This window comes from Panicum virgatum, chromosome 3K (genome assembly GCF_016808335.1).
Source record: "Panicum virgatum strain AP13 chromosome 3K, P.virgatum_v5, whole genome shotgun sequence".
NCBI lineage: Eukaryota > Viridiplantae > Streptophyta > Magnoliopsida > Poales > Poaceae > Panicum > Panicum virgatum.
The window spans coordinates 6828792-6853193 of record NC_053138.1 but is presented as its reverse complement, the minus strand read 5'-3'; the positions used below and the strand labels follow the sequence as shown (position 1 = coordinate 6853193).

Genomic DNA, 24402 nt, shown 5'->3' with positions numbered 1-24402 from the left:
ATTCCTATAGCTAGGCTTTCCTATCCAACTACTGCCATGGCCAAGGCCGCCCAGAACCAGCTACCAGGAGTAACCCCGCACAACACACGGCAGCAGATCAAGAACAGCGGGAAGAAGAAACCAATCAGAGAGCAGAGAACGGCGCAGAGGTTACCTTCACAGTGCACGGGGTGTGGCAAAGGTGACAAACGAGCGGGGAATCAGCAACCGAGGAGATACGTGACACAGAGAGTGAGGGAGCGGCAAAGGCTCCCCCCCCCCCAAGATACACCATGGTGGATGCAGAAGTGAGTGGTGGCCGAGGTGAAGGCATCATTGCAGATCGCGTCGGAAACGGGGAGGCGGAGCGGCGGCGCCTGGACGGAGGAGAGGTGGCGTCACCTGGACGGAGGAGGGGCGGCGGCACCTGGCGCGGACGCGGAGAAGGAGGTGGTGGGGGCTGTCCCTCGTCACAGATCGGACATCAATTGGCGCGCCCGCGCCGATCCGAGGCCCGATTCGCGGCCGGAGTCGGCGGCGGAGGCGAGATTTGAGGGCTAGCAGAAGGTAAGGTGGCAGCCGCAGGTGGGGAAGGGAAGGGGGAGGAAGAGGTGGTGGCGTTAGGGGAGGGGGAAGCTGGAGGCGCCTTGCGACGAACGCGGGGGCGGGGAGAAGACTCGCGGCGGTGGTGCTGCGCGACGTACGCGGGAGTGGGGAGGTCGATGCGGCAGCCCGGGAGGCGGCGAGGACGCCTGGAGGCGGCGCGGTCGAGGCGAGGAGAGGGCCCGCCCTAGGGACCTGGCCGCCTGGCCGATGCGGCCCGCGCCGCCGGTGCAGGGCCCGGCCCCCTCTGGATCTGCTAGATCCCGACGGCGGGGAAGACGGAGGGCGGCGGATGCGGATGGGGCGGAGGGTGCACGGCGGCCGGGGGAGATGCGGAGGTGCGGAATGGAGACCTGCCCACGGGCGAGGGGCAGCGACTGGAAGCCGTTTCGGCTAATGCGGCGGGCCGGCAACGAGCCGTTGGTCCGGCTGCTTACCAAAAGTACTGCCGAACGGCTGGATTGGGCCAGCCGAACGGCTGGATTGGGATGCAGCCCACGAGCAGCTCGGAGCAGCTCAAAACTGACCAGCCGAACATGGTGATTAAAGAAAGGGGGATCGGGAAAACTAAAGGCTGAAACCATTGGATTGTTCGAAAGAAAAGAGAGCTCTGTCTTGACAGTGTTGTTTGTTAGAGTAAATAGGCCAAGAGCCTATTAAAAATGATCAATAAATTTCAAGGCACATGATTTTGAGTAGTTACAATTATAACAGTACCGCATTGGAAATTGAGAAGGGTGTTATCCCATGGTTAGTGACTAGTAATTGTGATAGTGGTCATTGAATGATTGTCATCAAATATAGTAACAGACATTTCAATGGCTGGGAGTTACTAGTTTTTATGGCATTAAACTAGGCAGTCAAAGGCTTTTCACGGTGCCTTTTGATGGCATTAACTCGAGCAACCAAAGGTCACGCCTGGGGCCTATATTGAGGCATCCTTTCTCTGTCTTCCACACGTACAATACATAAAGCTCCACCGTTGTGCTGCCTTTTTGCATATCCCCATTCCGGCGATCCGAGTGCACGGACTTCGCCGGAAGAGCAGGCCTCCAAAGCTGCGCCCTCACCGAGACTCTGCACCCGAGGAGTAGAGGAGCGATCAAGTTTTTGGGGAACGCACTTGCGTGACTGCTCGCTGCGAACGGCTATATCGTCTACTTCCCGATGTTCGCCTCTGCACAGCGTACACCTGCACGGCATCGACTTTGATCGGCTACATCGAACAGGCTCGACTAGCGATGTCGGGTAACGGTGCATCTGGTTCCTTCGGAACTGGCCCCGCCTCTGGGTACTTTCTGAACTTCATGTTCATATTTATTGTTTTTGTTACAAGCACGTTGGATCATGCTCTTAGTTTTATCTATAAAAATGTCATAATTTATGCTTTCATTTTTTTGAATTAAAATGAACCGTAATTGGCCTCTAATTCCAACAATCCAAAAACTTGATAGGGCTTTTTCGGTTTCTGGTTTTGCTGCACATCTCAAACCAAATCCTTTTGATGGAACAAATTACAAGAGATGGGTCCGCAAGCTTGAGTTGTGACTCATATCGATGAGCGTATGGTTCATCACTGAAGGTCCTACTACTGGACCTCACACTCTCGAGGAGGAGAGAGCGTACCAGACTGCTGACAACTTGTTCAGAGGGGCTGTGATCAATGTTCTTGGAGAGAACCTAGTGGATGCTTATATGCATATTCCCTCTGGCAAGGAAATGTGGGACGCACTTGAAGCAAAGTTCGGTGCCTCTGATGCAGGCAGTGAGCTGTACGTCATGGAGCAGTTCTACGATTACAGGATGGTTGATGATCGTTCTGTCGTCGAACAAGCTCATGAGTTATAGGCGCTTGCAAAGGAGCTTGATAACTTCAAGTGTAATCTGCCGGAAAAGTTTGTGGCCGGCGGAATAATTGCCAAGTTGCCTCCTTCTTGGAGGAATTTTGCTACCTCTTTGAAACACAGAGACAAGAGTTTACTGTAGCCGGTCTGATTGTCACTCTTGATGTTGAAGAAAAGGCGAGAGCAAAGGACACGCATGCTCGTGGCAATGAGGGAGGTTCTAGCGCCCATGTGGTGCAGAAAAAGAATTTCCAATCCCACAAGAACAAAGACAAAGGGAAGGTTGATTACAAGCACAAGGTTGCTAAGACTACCAACTTTAAGAAGAAGAAGAACACGAGAAAATGCTTTGTGTGCGGTGGTTCTGATCATTGGGCTCAGAACTGTAAAGACCGCAAGGATAAGCAGCAGCAAGGGCAGAAGAATTCTGCTAACATAGTTATCGGTGATGCTGAGAAGGGAACATCAGGGTATTGTAATCATGGTATTGTTCTTTCCGTTTGTCATTTACCTAATTGGTGGATTGATACTAGAGCCAATATACATGTGTGTGCTGATATTTCTTTGTTTTCTTCTTATCGGGTCATAGGGGCTGGATCTGTGTTGATGGGGAACGGTTCGAATGTGGCTGTTCGTGGTGTTGGTACGGTCGATCTGAAGTTTACTTCGGGAAAGACCGTGCGACTGAGGAACGTGCAGCATGTCCCCTCAATAAATAAAAATCTTGTTAGTGGATCCCTTCTTTGTAAGGATGGTTTTAAGTTGGTGTTTGAGTCGAACAAGTGTGTGCTGTCTAAATTCAGTTTCTTTGTTGGTAAAGGATATGAATTTGATGGTTTGTTTCGCCTATCATTGTCAGACTCTTGTAATAAAGTTGTGAATCATGTGTGTAACGATGATGCGTCGAATATTTGGCATTCACGACTTTGTCATGTGAATTTTGGTTGTATGTTGCGGCTTGCCAGTTTGAGTTTAATTCTGAAATTAACTTTGGTCAAAAATTCTAAATGTCAAGTATGTGTGCAATCTAAGCAACCACCCAAGCCTCACAAGGCTGCACAGGCGAGAAACTTGGCACCATTAGAACTTGTTCATTCCGATTTGTGCAAAATGAATGGTGTGTTGACTAAAGGAGGAAAGAAATATTTCATGACTTTGATAGATGATTCTACTAGATATTGCTATGTGTATTTGCTTAAATCAAAAGATGAGGCGTTTCATTTTTTTAAGGTCTATAAAGCCGAAGTAGAAAATCAGCTTGAGAGGAAAATAAAACGTGTTAGATCGGATCGAGGTGGAGAGAATTTTTCAAATGAGTTCAATTTGTTTTGTGAGGAGCATGGTATTATTCATGAGAGAATGCTGCCATATTCTCCCGAGTCAAATGGAGTGGCTGAAAGGAAAAATCGCACTCTAACAGAGATGGTTAATGCCATGTTAGGAACAGCCGGACTTCCTTGGGAATGGTGGGGTGAAGCCATGTTGACAGCTTGTCATACTCTTAACAGAGTTCCTATGAAAAATAAAGAGAAGACACCATTCGAGGAATGGGAAAATAAAAAATTAACACTCTCATACTTGCGTACTTGGGGTTGCTTAGCAAAGGTTAATGTATCAATTGCTAAGAAACGCAAGCTCGGGCTGAAAACAATTGATTGTGTTTTCCTAGGCTATGCTTTTCACAGTGTTGGATATAGATTCTTGATATTTAAATCTGAAGTACTGGACATGCATGTTGGTACAATCATGGAGTCCAGAGATGTTACGTTCTTTGAAAATATTTTTCCAATGAAAAGAACACCTAGCAGTTTTAGTCATGAATTTGGTGAAACCCCTAAAAATAATGATAAAATAGTACGCTTTGACCAACCACTTGAAGGAAATAATGAGAAGGATGACAATGAAGTTACTCGAAAGAGCAAATGACAAAGGACTGTAAAGTCTTTTGGTGATGACTTTATTGTGTATCTTGTAGATGACACTCCAAAAATCATTGTTGAGGCTTATGGATCATCTAATGCTGACTATTGGAAGGAAGCAATCAGAAGTGAAATGGATTCCATAATGTCTAATGGGACATGGGAGGTGGTCGATCGTCCATATGGGTGCAAACTTGTAGGATGCAAGTGGGTTTTTAAAAAGAAGCTTAGGCCAGATGGTACTATTGAAAAGTACAAAGCAAGACTTGTGGCTAAGGGTTATACCCAGAAAGAAGGCGAAGATTTCTTTGACACTTATTCTCCTGTTGCTAGACTGACAACTATTCGCGTACTACTGTCCTTGGCTGCCTCACACGGTCTTCTCGTTCATCAGATGGACGTTAAGACAGCTTTTCTTAATGGAGAGCTGGATGAGGAAATCTATATGGATCAGCCTGACGGATTTGTAGTAGAAGGTCAGGAAGGGAAGGTGTGTAAGCTGTTAAAATCTTTGTATGGCCTGAAACAAGCACCTAATTAATGGCATGAGAAATTTGATAAGACTCTCACGTCAGTAGGCTTTATTGTGAATGAAGCTGATAAGTGTGTGTACTATCGTTTTGGTGGGGGACAAGGAGTGATCATGTGCTTGTATGTCGATGACATATTGATCTTTGGGACTAACCTCAATGTTATTGAGGAAGTCAAGAGCTTTTTGTTTCAAAGTTTTGAGATGAAAGATATGGGAGTGGCTGATGTTATTTTGAACATTAAGCTGCTGAGAGAAGGCAATGGTGGAGTTACTCTTGTGCAATCACACTATGTGAAAAAGATTTTAAGTCACTTTGGATATAGTGACTGCAAATCTGCTCCAACGCCTTATGATCCTAGTGTGATGTTGTGAAAGAATCGAAGAATCACAAGAGATCAATTGAGATATTCTCAAATCATTGGCGCGCTAATGTATTTAGCTAGCGCCACGAGACCTGACATTTCGTTTGCTGTGAGCAAACTCAGCAGGTTTGTCTCAAATCTTGGAGATGAACATTAGAAGACTTTTGAGAGAGTGGTGCACTATCTAAAAGGCACTACGAGCTATGGAATTCACTATTCTGGGTACCCTAAGATACTTGAGGGCTATAGTGATTCGAACGGGATATCTTATGCTGATGAGATAAAAGCCACAAGTGGATATGTGTTCACACTTAGAGGTGGCGATGTTTCCTGGAAGTCTTGCAAGCAGACCATTTTAACGAGGTCAACAATGGAAGCAAAACTCACAGCATTGGATACCGCCACAGTTGAGGCTGAGTGGCTTCGTGAGTTGTTGATGGATCTGTCGGTAGTTGAAAAACCAATACTGGCTATCCTAATGAACTGTGATAATAAAACTGTGATTGTCAAAGTGAACAGTTCAAAAGACAATATGAAGTCATCAAGGCATGTGTCGTGGTGTGCAAACCCACAGCCGGGTGGCGTAGTGCACCCGCCTAAACCCAGAGGGTGAGTACTTGGGGGTTAGCTAGGATTAGTCCAATCTAGATGCAAGAATACGATGAACACAGAGGGTTTAGAGTGGTTCGGGCCACCGGAGCGTAATACCTTACGTCCACTGTGTGTTGTATTGCTTGTGCTCTCAAGAGGTTGAGAACGGGATTGTTTGGAGTGAATCCGAGCTTGTGTTGTGTCTGCCTTTTGCCTGGCCTTCGAGAGTCTAGAGTGTGCAGCGAGCGCCTCCCTTTTATATCTCAAGGGAAGCGCGTACATGGCCGTTGAGTCCCCGACAGGTGGGCCCAACGATGTAGCATAAAATAACATACTGTACAGACATTATGGCGTTGCAGGCGACGGAGATCTCATTCCTGGATTTCCTTGCTTTGCCCGTGGGAATCTTCCGTCCGGCATAGCCATGCCCTGTCTTGTCGAAACGGCGCCAGGGCGTAACTTGCGGCGTAGCCTGCCGCGTAGCTGAACGGGCCGTGTAGCTTGCGGCGTAGGCGGTATGATGAAAAGGTGCTGTGTCGTCGTATCCATTTAACGCGGCAGACGGGCTCTGCGCGGATGCGGCACATGCGGCTGCACTGTGTACCTCGGTAATAGACGAGCCGCCTCGGTAACTAGCGATCCACAGTGTGGACTGACAAAAGCTGCCCCGTGCCCAACGGCAGCAGAGCACGCCTCAACCACTCGCACTTAAGGCGGGTGGGTGAGGGAGCTTCCAGCAGAAGGCTTGCGCCCGTGCTCACGTCTGCGTGACACGTGGCGGCTCCGGACCCCTCCCGAGCAGCTAGCTGAGCCGAGAGCTCACGGGGGTCCGGATAGGCACGTGGAGGTCTCGGACCCATCTGCGGGAGTCCGGATGGCACGTGGAGGTCCCGGACCCACCTGCGGGGGTCTGGGTCCGCGGCCACAGGTGCTGAGCATTTCCACCTCTGGGACACGTGGTGACACCGGACCCGTCCCCGAGCGGGAAGCGGGTCCGGGACCGTTGGTCCGATGAGAAGGAGTCGGACCCCAGGGGTCCGGCTGCTCAGCTCCTTAGGGCGTAGTTACGGATAACTACGCGAGTCTTGGCACAGTAGGAGTGGGTACCCCAATTGCAGGGTACCGACAGAGGCCCCCGGGCCCGCCTCGGGAGAGGCAACGAACCCGCAGGTGGGGCCACTACTGTGAGCAACTTGGCTGCTTCTGGCACCCAGCGGTGCGCGCCGCAAGGGTCTTGTCCTGTGTCGTCCATCCTTTGGGTCACCTGCTGCATCATCACGTTCGGACCTGCACATGACTCAAGGTAGATGCTTAGTAGCGTGCCCACGGGTCCCAAATCCTGTTGGCTGTGATCCTTTGAGATAGACAGCTAGGCTTAGTGAACGGAGCTCAAGGGGCCGTCCTTTAGGTTAAGAGAAAGTCCGGACCTCCAGGTTCCCAGTCCTAGGTACTACGACACTCATTCACAGGAGGTGGTGCGCGCAGGCTTAGGGTACGGAACCAGGCAAAGCGGCTACACGGCTCCGGACCTCACCGGAGAATGAGTGCGCTTCCCTGAACCTGCAGGTTCTCAGGGGTCCGAACCCCTCTCTTCCATGAGGGGTCTCGAGCTAAGTCACTAACTAGCCAACTCAATTCGGACCACAATCACCGCACAAGAGTAAGAAGCCACGTGGGGGTTAGCGCAAACAGAATGCGTAGATTGAAATTGGAATGTAACATCCTTAGAGGCGAACTGAGAATAAATTTTTCCTTTATAACTAGATGTACATGAGATGTGCGGTGTAAGCCAGAACACGGGTTTATGAGGCCGGAGCTGTCCAGACCTCCGGGCCCTAGTCTTAGGTACTACGGTACTCGCTCTAGGGAGGTAGAGCATGCAGGCTTAGGGTACGGAACTAGGCTAAGCGGCTACACGGCTCTGGACCTCCCCGGAGGTGAGTACGCTTCCCTAAACCTGGTTCGTAGAGGTCCGGACCCCTCCACGGGGGAGGCTCACCGAACTGGACCACACGGAAGTACTACCTAGTTACAAAGGAAAAGGTTTTATTCCCTGCTGGGCATCTAAGGGTAGGACTTACAGAGATGTAGAGTCGGGGGGTGCGACCGGAGTCGGCTTAACGTCGGAGAGAGCCACCAGAGTCAGCTTAGTGCGACCGGAGTGGGCTTTCCGCCGAAGCGGTCTTGGTGCGACCGGAGTCGGCTTTCCGCCGGAGCGGGCTTGGTGCGACCGGAGTCGGTTTTCTGCCGGAGCGGCTTGGTGCGATCGGAGTCGGCTTTCCGCCGTAGCCGGCTTGGTGCGACCGGAGTCGGCTATCCGCCGGAGCGGGCTTCCTCACATGAGTGAGGTATGCTGCGAGCTGGGATTTGTTGAAGCTGTGCTCCCCCCAGACCTGCTTGATGATGAGATGGGAGAGCATGACCCGCTGTCGCCGTCCTGCTGACGCGGGCGCTTGCCGCGCGAGTTCTGGCCCCCGGGCGCTCGCCACCTGAAACATGGTGATGCCGAACCGATGATCAAGCGAAAGCCAAGCAGCCCCTACCTGGTGCACCAAATGTCGTGGTGTGCAAACCCACAGCCGAGTGGTGTAGTGCACCCGTCTAAACCCAGAGGGTGAGTACTCGGGGGTTAGCTAGGATTAGTCCAATCTAGATGCAAGAATGCGATGAACACAGAGGGTTTAGAGTTGTTCGGGCCGGCGGAGCGTAATATCCTACGTCCACTGTGTGTTGTATTGCTTGTGCTCTCAAGAGGTTGAGAACGGGATTGTTCGGAGTGAATCCGAGCTTGTGTTGTGTCTGCCTTTTGCCTGGCCTTCGAGAGTCTAGAGTGTGCAGCGAGCGCCTCCCTTTTATATCTCAAGGGAGGCGCATACATGGCCGTTGAGTCTCCGACAGGTGGGCCCAACGATGTAGTATAAAATAACATATTGTACAGACATTATGGCATTGCAGGCGACGGAGATCTCATTCCTGGATTTCCTTGCTTTGCCCGTGGGAATCTTCCGTCCGGCATAGCCATGCCCTGTCTTGTCGAAACGGCGCCAGGGCGTAACTTGCGGCGTAGCCTGCCGCGTAGCTGAACGGGCTGTGTAGCTTGCGGCGTAGGCAGTATGATGAAAAGGTGCCGTGCCGTCGTATCCATTTAACGCGGCAGACGGGCTCTGCGCGGATGCGGCGCATGCGGCTGCACTGTGTACCTCGGTAATAGACGAGCCGCCTCGGTAACTGGCGATCCACAGTGTGGACTGACAAAAGCTGCCCCGTGCCCAGCGGCAGCAGAGCACGCCTCAACCACTCGCACTTAATGCGGGTGGGTGAGTGAGCTTCCAGCAGAAGGCTTGCGCCCGCGCCTGCGTCTGCGTGACACGTGGCGGCTCCGGACCCCTCCCGAGCAGCTAGCTGAGCCGAGAGCTCACGGGGGGTCCGGATAGGCACGTGGAGGTCCCGGACCCATCTGCGGGAGTCCGGATGGCACGTGGAGGTCCCGGACCCACCTGCGGTGGTCCGGGTCCGTGGCCACAGGTGCTGAGCATTTCCACCTTTGGGACACGTGGTGACACTGGACCCGTCCCCGAGCGGGAAGCGGGTCCGGGACAGTTGGTCCGGTGAGAAGGAGTCAGACCCCAGGGGTCCGGCTGCTCAGCTCCTTAGGGCGTAGTTACGGATAACTATGCGAGTCTTGGGACAGTAGGAGTGGGTACCCCAGTTGCAGGGTACCGACAGCATGTGAAAATGCGGTTGAAATCTGTCAGAAAAATGAGAAACTCCGTAGTAATAGCATTGGACTATGTTTAGACTGCTAAAAATCTGGCAGATTCTTTTACTAAAGGTCCCTCACGGAATGTGATTGACGAGGCATCGAGGGAGATGGGACGGAGACCCACATGAGAGTTATGTCATAGTGGTAACATGTTCTATTTGATCGGAGATCCCGTGAATTAGGACAGTGAAATAAACTATTAACTAACTGAGAAGGAGAATACTATCGTACAAACCCACTCCGTTGAAGATGCATTTTTCTCCTTTTGCTGCATGGCAGGCTGGTGAATATCTTAATGTGATCCAAGTGGCTTCTTTGAAGCAAAGATGTTGTCCTGCAGAAATATATTTTGAGGAGCACACCTATATGAGTTTGACTGCTACTCACAATTTATGAGACCGGATAATCTCTTGAGACTCATGAAAGGCCCAGGAGTACGACTTATATGCTCCAAACAGAGGGGAAGCAATTTGCAGCCCGGTATCGGTCAAGGATGTAAGTGAAACTTGTTCACACAAGACTAATAATTCAAGGCATAGCCCATTGTTCAGTTGTGGGCAAGTGTAACTTATGCTCTAGGTGGATGTTCAACCTTAACCAGGTCTCCATCTAAATGCTGGTATATTAACAAAGGTGGAAATGAACATGTGCCTTGGAATTTGGTGGGGATTGTTAGAGTAAATAGATCAAGAGCCTATTAAAAATGATCAATAAATCCCAAGGCACATGATTTTGGGTAGTTACAATTGTAACAGTACCGCATTGAAAATTGAGAAGGGTGTTGTCCCGTGATTAGTGACTAGTAATTGTGATAGTGGCCATTGAATGATTGTCATCAAATATAGTAACGGACATTTCAATGGCTGGGAGTTACTAGTTTTCATGGCATTAAGCTAGGCAGCCAAAGGCCTTTCACGGTGTCTTTTGATGGCATTAACTCAGGCAGCCAAAGGTCACACCTGGGGCCTATAGAGAGGCATCTTATTTCTGTCTTCCACACGTACAATACACAAAGCTCCACCGTTGTACTGCCTTTTTGCATATCCCCGTTCCAGCGATCTGAGTGCACGGACTTCGCCGGAAGAGCAGGCCTCCGAAGCTGCGCCCTCACCGAGACTCTGTACCCGAGGAGTAGAGGAGCGATCAAGTTTTTGGAGAACGCACTTGCGTGACTGCTACTCTGTACCCGAGGAGTAGAGGAGCGATCAAGTTTTTGGAGAACGCACTTGCGTGACTGTTCGCTGCGAACGGCTATATCGTCTACTTCCCGGCGTTCACCTCTGCACAGCGTACACCTGCACGGCATCGATTTTGATCGGCTACATGGACAGGCTCGACTAGCGATGTCGGATAACGGCGCATCTGGTTCCTTCGAAACTGGCCCCACCTCTATGTACTTTCTGAACTTCATGTTCATGTTTATTGTTTTTGTTACAAACACGCTGAATCATGCTCTTAATTTTATCTATAAAAATATCATGATTTATGCTTTCATTTTTAGAATTAAAATGAACCGTAATTGGCCTCAAATTCCAACATTGTTACAATACAGCGCTGAATTGCTGATGCTTTGTCCATCCATACACAACAAGATTCACCAAGTGCACATTTGCTCACAGAGATAAATAAAGAGTAATATACAGGACAATCAAGAGCACTGTAGTCCTAGTCCTCTCTTCTCATGCATTAAAACAACTGTAGTTTGCGTGGTAGAGTTGCCGGGCTCCCCTGCTCTGATGACGACCGGCTAGCTCTCTTCGTCCACAACGATGCTTGCTCCCGAACCGATCCCAAGCTCCATCAGAGAAGCCGTGTCCTCCTCCAGGAGTTGTGGTAGGGGGCATCCCTGCTCAAATCAAGGCAGCAATCATACACGACTTCTGTACATGAAAGGTACTACTCCAGAGAGTTACGGCTACAGTTATACCTCCTCGACAAATAGTTTCACTCTCATGTCCTTCAGTTTAAAGAAGCTCTCGCACAACGATTTCAACTTCCCGACCTGTAGCACACAAACTAACGACTTTAGACATTGCTTTATATAAATATGTTGAAGAAACAATCAAAGACCTTGAATTACTAGGCACCACAACTTGCATGGCGCTACTTCTTTCCTGCTGACTTATTGAATTCACACATCAATCATTGAATTGCTAAAAGACAGATCGAGCAACAATCGGAAACCATGTTCTGCCACCATTGCAGTATGCGACTAAAACCTCCCAAGAGAAAGCAAACGACAGCCCGATAAATTGAGGATAGCTAAGTAGTACCAACAAGTACTCACGGTTGTCGTAGGAGGCAGCTTCTTTGTCAATGGTTGCTTTTCACCCATAGATGCCCCCACACATTTCAAGGTGATATCTGCATCCAAGGTACAAAAAAAAATGATCCACTCCTTTCCTGCTGACTTATCAACAATATAAATATTTTATCTAAATTATAGTTCAAGGTCAGTACTTATAAGACCCGAAGACATCTTTTGGGGGCCTGATGTGCTTGAAGTTGGTTTCTCATCTTCAATACCATGAAAGGTCTTCAGTTCAGCAAATCTGCATCGACATTTTTTTTGCAATCTCTATAATCAATTAATCACTGGTTATGCAATAATCGGCTATCTGTTACATGCACATTCGAATGAAAAATGAAGCCAGATAGCTCGAACATAGCTATAATGATGTAGCCAATCAATTCTAATCAGGTAAAAATGATAGCAACAAAATCCTCTCAGTCGCACATCACATAGGCTATAAATGACCAACTAGTGCTCTTATTGTTAGAAATATCATTGCATTTGCATGATGCACAGGATCAAGGATATCAATTCCACTGAAAATCAAATGGATGCACTATGCCAGGATGTATTAACTGAATTTGTTCTTTTCAGAAAAAGAACAAAATCACAAAAATCAATGGATTATTCCTTCTCTGGATCATGTTATGTGAGAATATAAGATTGAAAAAACGAAGGATGAGAAAAATTCCCACAAACCTACCTAGGGTGCAGCCGTTTGATCTCTTCTTGGTCATTTGATTGCATTTTTCCCATAACAAGGCGAACATATCTGCAATGTCACATTACATCACAACTATCAGAACTGTAATGCTACTTTGGGAAATTCTATTGAACATGTTTATATTCAATAAAAATAGGAATGAAAGTATTTAGTAACACTTTCTCAGAGAACCCAGAGAAAGATCCGCAGTTCACATAGAGGAAAATATAACTTCAAATTGTCATTTAATCCGATCTGATCCCCCCAACCAGGGTGGATCAGCCACATAAATCAAAGAGGTCCTAAATACCAACAGAAAATCATCTGCAGGAACAAAACGATTAACTGACCGTATTTCTGATTCCCTCCGTTCACGTGGGCTTACCTAGATATGAAAGAAGGATAAGGATATCATATATCTGTACAATGTATTGTACATTCAAAAAGCATCAGGGAGTTGCAGGTACCTCACTGCCATTTAGTATTTTAACTTTGCCAAGCCGAGCAACAAGCACGAATCGAGGAGCACCACCCTTGGCAGGATCGGCTATAGGATTATCAGAAAGCCTGACATCCTTTAAAGAATCTAAATCAGTATGGCCATATCAAACAATAAGATTCCAAACAATAAGTGTAAATCCTTGAAACCAGCTCACCCTTAAACTTGGGAAGAGGTTAAGAGAATCAACTGAAGAAAAGTCCTCGATCTCATTAGAACCTGACACATTTAGAAGTCAGCATATTCAGTTTTTCAGCGAATTCAGTGTAGTACACAAGTCAAATAGAATAATACTAGAATCTTATCTTATGATAATAACAACAAAAACAACCCCACAGCAGTAGAATAATACTAGAATCTTATGATAATAACAACAAAAACAACCCCACAGCAGGCATACCTAACAAAAGGACTTGCAGATTTTCAAATGGCACAGCAGATGCATCATCAAGACGTCCATATGATGGAAGATTAGATGGATACTTTACATGCTTGATCCTGTTTTTGTTCAAATGGAGTTGTTCCAAACTGGAGAAATAGGAGGGAAGAGATGATCAATATTCATATTTCATAGTACTGAAATCAAATGCAAAATTATAAATTAAATTAAAGAGAAAGAACTTCATTATTTCAATTTTTACCATTTTAAATAAGATAATTTCACAATTTCATCCCATGAATCAATATTATTGTCCTCCAAATTCAAGAGCCGCAATGTATTGAAACCTTGCACAAATTTTCCATCTGGAGTCTGGATGAAAAGGAGAACACAGTTGTATAAAATCATAAAGTCAGCGTACACTTTGCTAGTTTGCTGAAACAATATAATGATGCGCAGTTCTCCTGCGCTTTTGAGAAAAAAATAGTTTACTCAAACAAGAAAAGAGTGCCCTCAAAAACTTGAAAAGGATAATCCATTTAAAATAGATCACATTGCCAATGAACCAGGTTCAATCTTCAATCCTCCAACATCTATAATACAATTTTTCTATTGCCACTGGACGCATCTGAGATGAAAAACAGGAAATGTAGCAATAGATATGAAGCACACGAAAACAGAGGTTTAATAGGAAATACTGACCATGATCATCTTCAGCTTATTCGACATCAGATGGAGTTCGTTGAGACGTGTAAATGAGACTTTAAATTTTTCAACCTGTTCCGTGTAAGTTAAAGTCAACTTTTAATGTGATTAGCACTGAGTAAGAAAGCTTCAAAGTGACACGAATGGGTATATACCAGTTCCCATGTTACTCCACAGTTGTTGAGAACCAAAATACGGATATTATATAGCATTGGACTTTCTATGATATCATTCTCCATGGTATTGTTTGTCAAATTAAGAACTTCTAGAGATTCCAGAGTTTGACAAAGAGTCGATATATCCTGCAAACATTTGGTAATATCACCAACATTATTTATCTGGCTGTTCCTATCTATAGAGCTACGTGCATAATATCTACAGTAATTGAAATGACAAGAATAATCATTCATTGAGAATACGTACTTGCCATTGCGAGAACAGATTCCCAGTTAAATCAAGAAGCCTGAGGTCTGGAACAAGCAAAACAGCTGTCAGAACTAAATGAAAAAGTAGACTTTGGTACGAAATGGTGAACCAACTAGGCAACTAGCAAGCAAGTCTCTTGTCTCTAAAGAAAAAATGGATGTAGAACCATCAGCATTAGTTGGTACAGTGGACCGTGGCTTATTGAATTAGAGCAAGTAAAATGGACAAGAAGAGTACAGTATCGTATAACCATATTTACTTGGAACCAAACTCTTGAGTTCATCTGGTGGTCCAATTGAGCTTACTCCCATGTAGGAGACTGATGCACTGTTGAGGTCGTTGAAGTTCTTGAGCTTCTCCTGAACCTTGTTCTGGCCAACGAATTCAACTGACACACGCTTCTGGCTTGTTGAGAAGACATACATTTCATCTGAACGCAGTAATAAACCATGTAATCAGGGATCATTATCAAGGAATTCAACAAATTGCGATGATGCTTGTACAGAGTACAGACACAGCAGGAAATGGCGTGCTGCTTGCACAGAAAATTTCCGAGAGAGAGGGAGTGAGAGCATTGCCGGCCGCATCAAGGGAAACAAAATGTGAGGGCAAATTTAGGGAGGCGTCGGCACGCACTAACCCTGTTCCTCCTTGGTGAAGTCCTCGACGCGGTAGCGGAGGCGGAGCGCGTCCGGGAGCGAGATCCCTTCGCTGAGCGCAGTGGGGCGCGCGAAGGAGGCCGAGCGCTCCCCCGCGGCGACGAAGTATCTGCGGCCGGCGACCGAGCCGTCGTGCCGCCCCCCGGTGCCATCGTCCCAGTCGACGCCGACCCACTCTCCGGAATGACCCTCGACGGGTCCGAGGTACCGCACCGTGCCTACCCGGAGGGGGTCTCCGGCGGCGTGCACGTGCTGGCTCAGGCGGAATTCGCCGGCGGCGGCGGCGGCCATGACTGGGATCACTGGTTGCCTAGCAGCGGCGGAGCAACCGAGCCGGAGGACTGTCGTGGCCGTCGGGCCGTCGGTCGGCTGCATTCACCATGGCGGATGACTGGAGGCCCATGAACCACTGGGCCCATATGAGGCCCACTGGGCCCATATGTTTGTTTGCTTTGCTTTGCTCGGCCCAAACCCAGGCGGGTGGGCCATGGTGCGGGCGCCCCTGCCAAAGCCAAACTCCTCCAACCGCTGACCACCATGCATGACCAGCGGCTCAAGAAAAGGAGAAGCCTTCGCCGGTTTGCCCCTGCCTCTGCCTTTGCGTTGCTTCTCCGCCTGCAGTTTCCTCTGCACTTCTTCTCCTTCCGCCGAACTCCATCATCGAATTCGAATCGAAGTCGCCGGCCGCCATGAGCAGCAACAGCATCGAGTAGTAAGTCCCTCTCTCCCGCGGTCCCGCCTTCCCCACTCTTCTGTCTCGGTTGGGATCAGATGGTGATAATCGCCCGACCAGAATTAAAACCCCCTCTCCTCTTGCAGCGATTACCTCTTCAAGCTGCTCCTCATCGGCGACTCATCCGTCGGCAAGTCCTGCCTCCTCCTCCGGTTCGCTGTAAGCCCCCGCCTCTTTTTTTTCCCTCCTTGTTTGTTATGAGTTAATAAAGAAATTTATTTGGTGACTTGCTTTGCTTCCGCTCCTGACAAAACCGGCTTTGCTTTCGTTATGTTATCTTCCATACAGGACGATTCGTATGTTGACACTTACATCAGTACCATCGGTGTTGATTTCGTAAGTAGTATACTGCAAAACATGCTCTTTTGTCTGTTCTTACTATGCTGCTCTCCGCTCACTCATGGATCATCGACTAACTGCCACCCTCTGACCCGAATGCCCTGCGTTTCAGAAAATTCGAACTGTCGAGCTCGATGGAAAGACAGTCAAGCTACAGATTGTAAGCTTCATTCAGAGAATTTTAATTATTTTACCAGCAATTGCACCAGTGCCATGTGTTCGCTTCCTATACTATCTGGATGTGCTCCTGTCTGGGATATCAGGATGTGGTACATGGTTTCGTACTTCACATAATCAAACACAAGTGTGGGTACAATTGGTTGGAATATCATAGACCCTTGAGTTCTGCACCATAGCCTCTTTGGTCTGTGATACAAACCCAGAAAATTTAAGGATTCATGGTCTGCCATCTAAACATTGTTCAAACACAACTTGACTCATTCTTTGGTGTCTTCAGTTCTTATCCTGCGCTAAAATTCTAGCAATGGTGACAATGATTACGAACCATAATAATAGAAGCACTATGATGAACCTGAAATGTTAGAACTATGGTATTTTCTTTTTTATGGAACAGAACTATGATATATAGATTCCTTGATTTTTGTTAGTAGGTGATTAGCGATGAAGAAGAAATCCTTGGTACAATTTTATTAGCACCAATAGCCACCGCAACAGCAAAATCCGATTATCCTTAATGGATATATGCCAGGATTCTTTTATAGCACAAACTGATGTGTATGATTATAAGACAGATCTTCATGGTGTACCCATCTCATATAATTTACATCACATAATTTTGAATGGATAAGCATAGGTGCCAGGTAGCAGATTTCCAATACTAATGGATATCAGATAACTTCGATAGTTAGATTGTAAATGCTTAGGAAGCAGCTAGAAACTGGAAATTTAGGTACTCATTACTAAATTGGTGAGATGTGATGTGTTGGCTCACACATTGCTTTACAAAATCTACTCATATTTGTACAGCCATCAGTTGTTGATAGTGATGTCATTTTTTCCTGTTCAGTGGGACACAGCAGGCCAAGAAAGGTTCAGGACAATCACAAGCAGTTACTACCGAGGAGCTCATGGAATCATTGTAATTCCTTTTAAATGCTGATCAGATTTCCTGTTTTACTTATCTGACGCAATAAGTGAATTAGGATAGCTTGAATAGAGTTGATGTTTACTCTTTTTAGTTAGTGACAACTAATTTTCCTTTTCACTTTACACAATATGCCAGTCTTGGAATGAGATTAATATCATATACTCCACTCTTTTCAGATTGTATATGACGTTACGGACATGGACAGCTTCAATAACATCAAGCAGTGGCTGAGTGAGATTGATAGGTATGCCAATGACAGTGTATGCAAGCTGCTAGTTGGGAACAAGTGTGATTTGGTCGATAGTAAGGTTGTTGATACCGAAACAGCAAAGGTAAAGATCCTTTTTCTTATGCTTTTTCCTTAAAATATTAACATAATGTTGGCTAACAGCTAACTAAGACAACTAATAAAAGTAACAAAAAGGAATTAAAACAATGAAGGGAAGATTGCATTTCTATTTGTGATTCTGTTTTATTCTCGATAGATATATAGTTATATACATATTTATGTTTCTTCCGAAACCTGACAATTAAATCAACTGCAGGCTTTTGCGGATTCATTAGGAATTCCCTTTATTGAGACAAGTGCAAAGGAATCCATCAATGTTGAGGAAGCTTTCCTAACCATGTCATCAGAAATAAAGAAAAGGTAAGTTAAAAATAAACTTTTTCAGAAGCCATTTCGTTCCCATTTATCTTCTATGCTCGGCACAGTAACATTATTGAACTTTTCCGCATGCTGCAGATATGAAAGCTACATAAAGCTCTGTTAGTTAAGGATGGATTCGGATGTCTATTCGAATGTCAGATTTTTGGTTAATTTTCTTCAATTATAAATAAATAAGATATAGAATTTATTATGTAAATTCATAGCCTTGTATTTAACATTGATCTTGTAAAGATTCATAAAAACTAAACCTCAAATTTATCATATATATTCTCAAATAATAGATATAAAAATTCGAATACGGATCGGATACGGATACGAATCTTTTTTCACCTTTTTAATTGTAGGGAGCAAATAATACATAAAAAAATTTATACAAAATTTTATTCTTATGTGTAATAATATGCTTGATAATATAAAAAAAAGATTAGCATAAAATTTTAAGCATATCTATTTTAAAATATCAAATTTGTTTTAAGAATTCGGATGTTTAGATCCATCCTTACTGTTAGTAGATTGGTACTGTTCACTCTTTTATTTGGAGGGAAATAATGCACAATTGAATGATGCTTGCATTTTTTTCCTCTCCCAATATTTACCCTTTTTTTAGATGAAGAGCCAACGATGGCAATTTTCTCACAATTTCACGTGTACCATTCTGACTACTTGAAAATCAAGTTTTTAACTTTTTCTTTCTTAGGTAAATAATTCAGGACATCCTCTTGGTCATTAATTTTAGCTTTTCTGAGTGCTGTTGGTGGATCATTGAGCTTTATATGTCTTTTCGGTGCCTCTAATAATATGGAGTGTGCATGCTGCCCCTTTTATTGTTGCATCCGTGATGGCACACCTTTGCGTGCTCAGAATTGGATATTACTTGAAGGGCATGCCTGCCTGATGATTTTATCACTTGCCGTGCCACTGCCGCAGGATGGCAACCCAACCGAGCGTGGAGAGAAGACCCACCGTCCACGTTCACATGAAAGGGCAGCCAATACAGCAGAAGAGCAGCTGCTGCTCGTCATAAACAGTCAAAGGCTTCCAGAAAGCAAGGGAGGGTATACCTGCAGACCTGCAGTGCTCCATTCCTATCATCTGGGGGGGACTTCAAGTTTGGTGAGTGGTTGGATGGATGCTGCAAGACTTTGTTCAGTCAAGATTATATTGGAAAAGGCACTGGATGGAATGGATACTAAATGTGTGTCATTTTAGCGGTACATAGATGTCTATCCTTAGACAGATTAGCATTAATTGCACAGTTTGTATCAGTATTAAGCTGCAAAATGTACCAACTAATCTTAAAACCTGCAGTTAATTGCATGATATACGGTGTGAGTGCTGGTTGCTGTTTGTTTAATATGATAATTGAGCTTGTCTATCTCATCTTTTTGTCAGCCGGAGTTTGTAATTGCCTTCGATTCTGGGCTATGTTTTTGAAAATGCAGATCTCAATTGGTTATATGTGCGCTGGCTAATACTTGATAGAAAATAATTGAATGGATGGTTTGATATACAATCATATAGGAGAACAACTGACTTGATGATTTGATATAATCATATATAACTGCTTGCTTTAGAGAATTGAGGTCCAACAAAGGTACTATCTGACAAAACGAATCAACAAACTTTGGACTCAAAACAGCCGTCACGACAACACATTCGCCTCTGGAAGATCTCGGCAGGACGCAGCACCCGTACTAAGCTGAGCAGCATTGCTTCTTTTCAGCAGCACTGTCACCGGCTGCAACGTTGATCGTCTTGCCTTCCTTGACACCTCCAGCAGCCCCGGCCCCAGACTCATCCGACGCCACGGGTTTTTTGCTGATGGCACGATAAATGTCGCCCAGGATCAGCTGGAATGCCTCCTCAACATTTGTCGCCTCCAGCGCAGACGTCTCAATGTAGGACAGGCCTTCTGCCTCTGCAAAGTTCTGGGCATTCTCTCTGGTGACAGCCCGGAGGTGTCTGAGGTCAGTCTTGTTGCCGACGAGCATGATTCTGATGTTGGAATCGGCATGGTCGCGCAGCTCCTTGAGCCACCGGCTGATGTTCTCGAAGGTGGTGGGCTTGCTCACATCATAGACGAGGACCGCACCAAGGGCTCCACGGTAGTAGGCACTCGTGATCGCCCGGTACCGCTCTTGGCCTGCCGTGTCCCAGATCTGTGCCTTGATGATCTTGCCCTCAACCTGCAATATCAAGTCAGCATTAGGCACAGGTGAGGGTTTGCATGACTAGCAGAATCATTTATACATTCGGGAAACACTGCCTGAAATAACACTGCAAGTTGCATCATTTCTTGGTTAACTGAGAATCTTCTTGTGACAAATTTGTAAGAGGTGCAGTTTTGATAATGAGCAGTTTGCAACAGCACTCCCATTTCTTGGTTGGGATAGGGGGGACTAAGGAACAAACTTAATTGGAAACGAACCCAATTCGGGACTTGCAGTTGGAACTCTACTCTTTGGATCTCAGCAGCCAAGGCAACAAGCAAACAAGAAACAACTCAGTCTGGTAGGTAGAGCGCAATGTGAAGGGTAGTTAGGCAGTTAAGCTGTGCACTAGGGGCAAAGATACTTGCCACTTGCTACAGAATTGAGAGTGACACTGATTGAGGCTAGCGCTTATCCACAAGTAACATACACTGCTGTACCCCACTAGTGGTGGTGCAGGTGGAAGATGACTCTTTCATCATACAATCCAATGAGTGAGATGAGTGCGTCTGGTGTGACACTGTGAGCTGAGCTGGAGCCGACTCGTGTATCTTTGCTTTGCTTAGCAGGAAAGACGGTAACTTTTTAAGCCTTGCTAGCGTCGAGCCGAGCTAGCTGCGAAATCAACGGGTGTATCAAATGAATGGATCATCCATCCATATTCAGCAGGCAAGGACGCAACCAGCTTGACAGATTGCTTGAAAAAAAAACACTCTTTTTGCGCGAACGGAGGAGGGAGACAGGATCTGTAGTCTGATCTGATCTGATGTGTAGTGGCCGTGGGGCAAGATCTGATCTGATCCAGCGAGGTACTGTACTAGTGGTAGCAATCGGAAGGAAGAGCAGCAAGATGGTGGAGTGACTGACATGGAGCGTTCGCGTTGCGAACTCGACGCCGATGGTGGACTTGGACTCGAGGCAGAACTCGTTGCGGGTGAAGCGGGAGAGCAGGTTGGACTTGCCGACGCCGGAGTCCCCGATGAGCACCACCTTGAAGAGGTAGTCGTACTCCTCCTCCGCGCGCCGCCCGGCCATTTGGACTGGATCGGATTGGATTGGATCTCCCCCTTGCTCTCTCTCTCGGCGGTAGAGGAGGAGAGGAGGGGAGAGTCACCTGACCAAACGGAGTGACTGGCTGAAGCAGCAAGCAAGGCCAAGCCAAGGACGAGGGAGCTGCTGGATCTAGCTAGAGCTCTGCTCGGCTGGCTCTCACCCACTCTCCAGTCTGCTGCCCTTGTGGAGGAGGCGAGCTGCTGAGATCCTTGCTCGCTCGCTCTCCCCACTTTCCCAAAACGAGATCCCCTCGGGATCTGCGTGCGGGTCTAGCGCACGGGCTACGACGGCCGTGATTTTTTTTTCTTTGGCACCTATCACCCATATGCAGTGTTCGCGTACAGAGGCTACATGCCTACATGACGTGTAAACGTTGCTCGAGGGTAACCGTACGGTTTAGATCATAAATGGTATATTACATGTTGTATGGTATTAGAGCGTCTTCAAGAGTCTTTTTAAAATCTACTCTCTAAATTACTATTATTAAGAGAGTTATTTGAGTAAAAATTGTTTTCTATATTTTTGTACTTTCCAACAGCTTTTCTATATCTTATATGTAGTCTAGAAAGACATCCCCGTTCTCCATCTTTGGCTAGCGAGAAATCCGAAATAGAAGATGTTTATATTTAGATATCCAATCGAAGAGGCTGTTGGAAGGCTTTTTTCCACCAAAATTTCTATTCATGTAAACTAAAAAAAGATATGAAGAGTCTCTTGAAGATGTTCTTACACGGATTATGGTGCTACACGGCAACATTCTAAAGGGACGAGTAGCATGCCGTTTAGGGTGAGTAGCATATTGTTTAGGACAAAGAACATATTGATCAAAGATCTTGCTTAAAGATTTAATTTTAATTCACGCAAAAGTGGATGCACAACTCTCTAATGGTCATTGTCGCTTGAAGTTATTATTTGACTGTCATTATTGTTGTTGTTTTTAATCATATGTACATGTTACTATACTAACATTTGTCAATAATACACAGAGTCACAGACCCATATCAACCGTTTAGCGTTTATAGCGTTTAAGTGAACATTGCTTGTATGAGATGAGATGTGTAATTCTGAGATGTGTTCATGTGCATACACAGTTAAAGGGTTGCACCTTTAATAATAAAGAATGATTAAACCATCCTAATTCTCTTCTAACTCTCCGTCCACAAAGAATGCAATTTTGGTTTTCGATAAGTCAAATAGTTTGAATTTTGACTAAATTTATATAAAAATGATAGTATTTAAGATACAAAATAAGTATAATTAGATTAGCTATAGAATATATATTTTATAATAAATTTATTTGGACACAAAAGGGCTAATACTATTTATAATAAATTTGATCAAATTTGAACTAGTTTGATCGCATCTTATAACTATATTTTTTTTTATTTTGTGGACGGGTAGTACTCCCGTAGATAACGAACTCGTTGTACTGAGATTGGTGTGGAAAGCAGCGAGATAATTGGACCGGCTACGGTTACCGTCACCTCCTGTACTATACATATTGATGCTTTAACAAAGAAGTAAAGTATCATATAAGGTTAAACATGTCCTCAATATACCACATAGTAGATAAAAAGGGATGATTTATGAAATCTGACCGTTAATATAAAGGCAACGTATGCTATGGAAACCAGCCTACTGTGAAAACTCGTGCAAACCACGGCAAAAAGGTCGTCTAAATTCATCAAAAAAATCACACATGCTGATGATATGATGATACACAACCTTGTAAAATATTTTGTCCAAACTCGACTTCGTTTGTAAGATATAAAAATAACAAATTTCAACCCAGAAAGCTGTCAGATGATTTGTTAGAAATTTGTTATTTTTATATCTCACAAACGAAGTCGAGTTTGGACAAGATATTTTACAAGATCGTGTGTCATCATATCATCTGCATGTGTAATTTTTTTGGTAAATTTAGACGACTTTTTTATCGTGGTTTGCACGGGTTTTCACAGCAGGCTGGTTTCCATAGCATACGTTGCCTAATATAAAACATATGCGCCGATGCTCCGTAAAACATTTTGCATTTTTTCTATAAAGAGAACACTGCAAATTAAATGGGCTTTACATTCTTTGAGTAAACTAGTCAGGTTGGCGTGCTACGCGCGCCTATACAAAAAACGTGGACCTAAAATATTAATAGAAAGATATTATCTGTTACTATGTTCGAAGCAACATCGTATCGATGTATTGAGTTAGATCTAAAAATTACAGTAAAGCGGCATAGTAGTTTTGTATGAGAGCGCGCCAATCTCAAGCATTGTAGTATAGAGGTACATGTAATTTTTCCTTAGGATTTTTTTTGTCAGTAGGTATAGTTTAATTACTTTAGTAGGAAAAAAAGTAAGATTAGAAATGAATGAACATTTTAATTATATTTTGTGGATTTACGGAGGGAAATCAAAACCCAAGAAGTAGTACAACTACCACATGTAAATGTAGTATACAAAGTTTAGTTATTATTTTTGTATGTAGGAAGTAGTTAAATATATTTTGTATTGTCAAATAATGGAAGAAAAATATTTTTTAAGATAAAGAGACTAACTTAATAGAATCGTGGGCCCCACGTGGGTCCCGCCTGAATAGTACGTGGGTCCCACGTGGGTCCCGCCTAAATAGTACGTGGGCCCCATGTAGGTCCCGCCTGAATAGTACGTGGGCCCACGTGAATAGTATGTGGGCCCGCATGAACAGTGCACGGGGCCTCACGTGGGGCCACGACTCATGAGGAGGCCCCAAATCTTGGCTAGTATATGTACTTAATTAATGACCCATACGCATGGGGGAGGTCCACAAATTAAAATCCATCTCCATCGAGTCACACGGGCATCACGTCCCCCTTATAAAAAGTGGAGAAGTCGGATCCAAAGTTTTAGGGTTTCGCTTCGCCTCGTACGTCCCTATAGAGATCTACTCTGTACCACCACGTTTTGCCCCGGTATTGCTTCTCTCCTCCTTTTCTTCGTATGAAATTGTTGATATATATGTGCGGATAACCACTGCGTTCGGCAGGCTGGAGCTGCAAT

At 45.4% G+C, this 24402-nt stretch overlaps 3 protein-coding genes across 6 annotated transcripts; 1 reads left to right on the top strand and 2 right to left on the bottom strand.

Moving 5' to 3' along the window:
* Positions 1-11074: 11074 nt before the first annotated feature.
* On the bottom strand, positions 11075-15606 carry LOC120697157 (tubulin-folding cofactor E-like). Of its 3 annotated transcripts, none has more exons than XM_039980286.1 (15): positions 15239-15606; positions 14858-15028; positions 14596-14642; positions 14328-14474; positions 14170-14244; positions 13730-13839; positions 13489-13616; positions 13246-13307; positions 13057-13164; positions 12940-12974; positions 12590-12658; positions 12054-12145; positions 11881-11957; positions 11521-11595; positions 11075-11442 (listed from the first exon to the last, which is right to left on the bottom strand). In XM_039980286.1, the coding sequence occupies exons 1-15, from the start codon at positions 15546-15548 to the stop codon at positions 11341-11343; spliced, it is 1608 nt and encodes a 535-aa protein (XP_039836220.1). In that variant the 5' UTR covers positions 15549-15606; the 3' UTR covers positions 11075-11340. The 3 variants fall into 3 exon arrangements, with proteins under 3 accessions (XP_039836220.1, XP_039836221.1, XP_039836222.1); XM_039980287.1 differs by having other exon boundaries at positions 11075-11439; XM_039980288.1 differs by lacking the exon at positions 11521-11595 and having other exon boundaries at positions 11075-11439.
* Positions 15607-15783: 177 nt separating this feature from the next.
* On the top strand, positions 15784-19498 carry LOC120697160 (ras-related protein RABD1-like). 2 transcript variants are annotated; one of them, XM_039980291.1, is made up of 9 exons: positions 15784-15969; positions 16077-16149; positions 16279-16326; positions 16442-16489; positions 17357-17428; positions 17614-17769; positions 17983-18086; positions 18183-18210; positions 18617-18924. In XM_039980291.1, the coding sequence occupies exons 1-8, from the start codon at positions 15947-15949 to the stop codon at positions 18208-18210; spliced, it is 552 nt and encodes a 183-aa protein (XP_039836225.1). In that variant the 5' UTR covers positions 15784-15946; the 3' UTR covers positions 18617-18924. The 2 variants fall into 2 exon arrangements, with proteins under 2 accessions (XP_039836225.1, XP_039836224.1); XM_039980290.1 differs by lacking the exons at positions 18183-18210; positions 18617-18924 and adding an exon at positions 19035-19498 and having other exon boundaries at positions 15786-15969.
* Positions 19499-19579: 81 nt separating this feature from the next.
* Positions 19580-21675, bottom strand: LOC120697158 (ras-related protein RABA2a-like). Its single transcript, XM_039980289.1, has 2 exons — positions 21185-21675; positions 19580-20293 (listed from the first exon to the last, which is right to left on the bottom strand). The coding sequence occupies exons 1-2, from the start codon at positions 21350-21352 to the stop codon at positions 19802-19804; spliced, it is 660 nt and encodes a 219-aa protein (XP_039836223.1). The 5' UTR covers positions 21353-21675; the 3' UTR covers positions 19580-19801.
* Positions 21676-24402: the final 2727 nt, after the last annotated feature.